Genomic DNA, 5,159 nt, shown 5'->3' with positions numbered 1-5,159 from the left:
GTAAATATGCAAAAATTAAAGAATTTGAAGTAGTAAAAATTTCACTCTTAACAAAAACATAAAAATTCAAGACAACTTGGGGGCCTACGAAAGTAGTTTACGTAAGAACGTAAACATAAACGTAACAGTAAATAAACCTAAGAAAGCAAAAACACAAGAAATACAATTTTGAAAAAAAAAATGTTTTAAAACGTAAGAAAATAGAAAATTGAAGATAAAAACATACTTTTACATTTAGAAAGCAAAAATATAAGTAATACAATTTCAAGAAAAAAAAAGAGTTTGCAAGAAAGGATTGAATAAAAGTGAAACTAACCTTGAAAAGTGCTAGGAGGCAAAATAAATAAGAGTGTTAATAAATAAATAAGTATATTATCAAACAATACCTAGACTATTTACATAATTAGGTACCTCGATACAATTATAAGTTAATGGCACATCGAATAGTGCAAAGATATGACATAATTTATTTACACATGAAGATAATATTCACAGCCTCTAACACAAAAATTCCGACTTTTGTACCACCGAAAAATGAATTATTCACCAGTCAGATCGTTGAAATTGGTTCATCATATTTAAATGCTGTCGTATTATCCGTTTGTTTTTGTTTTTGCAGCACTTGCTAGAAAAATATAATCACAATTGGGTAACAGATGGTTACATATAAAACACTTCTTAAAACTAGATCTCACATACTTAAAAATTGGATTTAAAACCTAACATAGCTTCGTTCACGCTATCACATAAATTTTATTCTAGTTTAAACGATGAACAAGTAGGAGAATTAATTTGAAGAAGCATACTTGAGGGGGAGGGGGCGAAAGTTGCAATTATCCAAATCCCAAAAATAAACTAAATTATGGCAAAAACGGATTTTTCATAATTGCGACTTTCTTACATAAATGCAACAATATATCTAATATAGTAGTCACAAAAAGGCATAGAAAATATACCGATAAGTCGTCTCTTCCTTCAAAAAATATATAACCGATTTTTTCTTCTTCTTCTTATTATTATTATTATTAATTATTATCCTCAATAATAATTCGACTAGTTTCCCTTTTCTTCAACAATTGACTTTAGTTTCTCTCTCACACGATGCTTTCCTTCTCTGTTAAGTTATTGTAATCGTTGATGACTCCTTTTCTGAGCGAAGTATTGCTCGATTTTAGGCCGTTTCCGTTGAAAAGTCCCACCAACCAGTTCTTCAACGAGGCCTTTTTTTTGCTCTGGATGTCAGGAACGGGCTCGCAACTCGCCGGGAGCGACTCCAAAGAGCGCCATCTGTGGAGCAAAATTCAAAAAAAAATATGAGAAAACGCCAGCCTTAACATTTTACAAAAATTTAAAACTTAACAAACAGAAACGTAAGAAATGTATAACGTAAAAACATGAGAACGTTGACGTAAAAGCATAAAGAAATGAAATTTTTTTAATGTAACGTAAAAATAAGTGTAGAAACAAAAAAGTAAACGTAAGAAAACGTATAAATACCAAAATAAAGATTTTGAAGCCAAATTTTCACTCCTAACTCAAAGAAATTTAAAAACAGCGACTTAGAACGTAAATATAAGAATAACGTAACATAACATAAACGTCAAAGTAAGAAACATAAAGATTTTGAACGAAGAGTGAACTTATAAAAGTTTAAAATTGTAAATATGTAACCGTAAAAACGTAAACGTAAGACATGATGTAAAAATTGTCAAATATAAATGTAAATATCTGAAAGCGTAAAGCAAGAAGTTAGCGTAAACGTAAAAATAAGAATGGAGAATGTAGAACACAAACACAAGAACGTAAAGTGAAGAAAGTAAGAAAAAATTGAAACAAAAAACCAGAAATAAAAAGTTTAAAAAACTTTAAAAGTAAAAGTAGAAAATTAAAAAACTTAAAAAAGTAAACGCAAGAGCGATTTAATAACATAAATAGTAACAGTAAGAATACAGTCGTGTAAAAATTTAACGTAAGCGTAAACATAAGAATAAAAACGCAGAACGTCAACTTAAAAAATTAAAAAAAATTAAAGTAAACAAAAAATCGCGGATATCAAGGCAACGTAAACGTAAAAACTTACAAAATTCAGTGTTTCTCAAACGTAAGATGTAGACGTAAACGTAAATTTTTGTGCAAGATCGTAATCAAAAAAATAAAGTCTTTAAGAGTAAGAAAACGTAAAAACTTGAGAAAAAACGTAGACGTAAAAATGTATGAATGAACGTAGACGTAAATACAAAATTAAAAACAAACGTAGGAAATGTAAAAATAAAAAAAAACGTTAGACATAATGTAAAAATTGTTAAATATAAATGTAAATATCTGAAAGCGTAAAGCAAAAAGTTAACGTAAACATAAAAATAAGAATGGAGAACGTGAAATACAAACACAAGAACGTAAACTTAAGAAAGTATAAAAAATTGAAACAAAGAAAAACAGAAATAAAAAACCTAAAAACCATAAAACTAAAAAAATTAATAATAAAAATTAAAAAAAAAACAGATGTAGAAATGTAAAAACACAAGAACGTAGAGGTAAAAACCTAAAGAAATGATACTAAAAGTTAAACATAACGAAAAAACAAATTCTTTGACGTAAACATAAAAATATGAGGGAGAAACGTAGAAAATATTAACATTATTAAAAAAAAGTAAACGTAAGGCAATGCAAAGGTAAAAATGTCAAATATAAACACAAACATCTTAAAATAAAAATATTGGCGTTAAGACATAAAGTGACAAGTTGACGTAAGCGTAAAAATAAGAAGAAAAAACCCAGAACGTAAACTTAAAAAAGTAAGAAGAAATTGAAACAAAAAAAAATAGAAAACAAAATTTAATAACAAAAATAAAAAAAATATAGACGTAGAAACGTAAAAACACAAGAACGCAAACGTAAAAGCATAAAGAAATGAAACTAAAAGCTAAACATAATGAAAAAGAAATAGATTCTTTGACGTGAACATAAAAACATGAGCGAGAAACGTAAAAAATATTAAAATTATTATAAAAAAGTTGACGTAAGCGTAAAAATGAGAAACGTAGAACGTAAACTTAAAAATGTAAAAAAATTGAAGCAAACAAGAAAAAAAAAGAGTTTAAGAACATCTGAAATCTCGGATACTAAAGCAATGCAAACGTAAAACCTAGAAAATTCAGTATTTCTCAAATGTAAGATGTAAACGTAAACGTAATGTTTCGCTGTGTAAAAAATTCATAAAAGAACACAAAAATTAAAAAAAAAACAGACGCAGAAACGTAAGAACACAAGAACGTAAAAGTAAGACTAGATGTTAAACATAACGAAAAAAATTCTTTACCGTAAACGTAAGAACGTAAAAAAATGAATTCAATGGAAGTGCAAAAGTAAAAGATGAAAAATTTAACGTAAATATGCAAAAATTGAAGATTTTGAAGTAAAAATTTCACTGAACTCAAAAAAGTAAACGCAAAAATAGAGCCATTTAAAAACATAAACGTAACAGTAAGAACATACTCAGAATAAAATAAAACATAAACGTAAAACTTTTAAACATAAAACGCAAACTTAAGAAGTAAATTTACGAAAATTACGTAATAACTACATTTGACAATAAAAATATTGGCGTAAAGTACGTAAAGGAAAAACTTAACGTAAGCGTAAAAATAAGAATAAAAAACGCAGAACGTAAACTTAAAAAAGTAACAAAAAATAAGGAAAACAAAAAATAAGAAAAAATACGAACTTGAAAACGCTTAAAATCTCGGATATTATTAATCAACGTAAACGTAAAAACTTAGAAAATTCAATATTTCTCAAACGTTAAATGTAGACGTGAACGTAATTTTTGTGTACCAATTTAATTGTAAAAACAAAGTAAGAAGTTGAAAAAAAAGGTAGACGCAAAAACGTAAGAATATCAAATTTTGAAGTAAAAATTTCACTCAACTTAAAAAAGTAAAAGCAAAAATAGGTAGAGTGATTTAAAAACATAAACATAAACGTAACAGTAAGAATATAGTCGAGTAAAACATTTCAGAACAAAACATAAACGTAAAACATGAAAATTACGTAATAACTTTACATTTGACAATTAAAATACTGGCGTAAAGTAAAAACTTAACGTAAGCGTAAACATAATAATAAAAAGGAAGAACGTAAACTTAAAAAAGTAAAAAAAATAAAGTAAACAAAAAAATCTCGGATATTAAAGCAACGTAAACGTAAAAACTGACAGAATTCAGTATTTCTCAAACGTAAGATGTAGACGTAAACGTAAATTTTTGTGCAAGACATTAATCGAAAAAATAAAGACTTTAAGAGTAAGAAAACCTAAAAACTTAAGAAAAACCGTAAACGTAAAAATGTACGAATATAAGAACGTAGACGTAACTGCAAACTTAAAAACAAACGTAAGAACGTAATATTAAAAAAAATTCTTGATGTTTCTTACCTTTTGGAGGTGTGATTTTGCAAAGTATCATCAATGGCACTCCCTCCCCTCCTCCTCACCACCGGACACTGCGTATTAAGCAACGGTACTTGAACATCCTCGATATAACTTTCATCAGTTGGTAGAATATTCCCATTTGGAAAATTATTATTGATGAGTTTATCCTCAGGAATGGCGATGATTTGTACTTCGCCGCACTTATCACAGTTTTCCAACGACCTGGTGGACCTCCTCCCCACATCCAACGGCTTATTGTTGCCCCCATCACCCCCCACGTCCCCCGGCTTCGTCGTCCTAATCAACGGCAACGGATCCAAACTCTTCGACTCACGTATCTTATTGAGCATATTTTGGCTCGTCTTCTTCTGCTCATCGGAACTCGACGCAATGCTCGAGAGGACTCGCCGAGGACGCAATCCACGTCGCGACTCCTCCACATTCTCGATGATTTGGCTCCCGAACGCCGTGTTGATGGTCAGCTTGGAGCCTTGGTCTGGAATATAAAACGCAAAATTTTATTTGGCATTTGTAATTGTAATTTGTAATTTGTAATTTGTAATTTGTAATTTGTAATGTGTAATGTGTAATGTGTAATGTGTAATGTGTAATGTGTAATGTGTAATGTGTAATGTGTAATATGTAATATGTAATATGTAATATGTAATATGTAATATGTAATATGTAATATGTAATATGTAATATGTAATATGTAATATGTAATATGTAA

The 5,159-nt window shown here is 28.7% G+C and overlaps 1 protein-coding gene across 1 annotated transcript in view; it reads right to left on the bottom strand.

Annotated features, from left to right (window-relative positions):
• Positions 1 to 352: 352 nt before the first annotated feature.
• Positions 353 to 5,159, bottom strand: part of LOC123010397 (receptor-type guanylate cyclase Gyc76C-like) — a 67,644-nt gene continuing 62,837 nt past the window's right edge. Inside the window, exons 17-18 of the mRNA XM_044407265.1 lie at positions 4,433 to 4,925; positions 353 to 1,287 (exon numbers count right to left, since the gene is read on the bottom strand). Coding sequence (XP_044263200.1) covers positions 1,095 to 1,287; positions 4,433 to 4,925 — 686 coding nt within the window. The 3' untranslated portion in view covers positions 353 to 1,094. The remainder of the gene's footprint in view (positions 1,288 to 4,432; positions 4,926 to 5,159) is intronic.

The sequence above is a fragment of the Tribolium madens genome, unplaced genomic scaffold, assembly GCF_015345945.1.
Source record: "Tribolium madens isolate multiple individuals breed KSU strain unplaced genomic scaffold, Tmad_KSU_1.1 Scaffold_19;HRSCAF=116;Tcas5.2_LG9, whole genome shotgun sequence".
Lineage (NCBI taxonomy): Eukaryota > Metazoa > Arthropoda > Insecta > Coleoptera > Tenebrionidae > Tribolium > Tribolium madens.
This window is presented reverse-complemented; position numbering and strand designations above follow the sequence as displayed.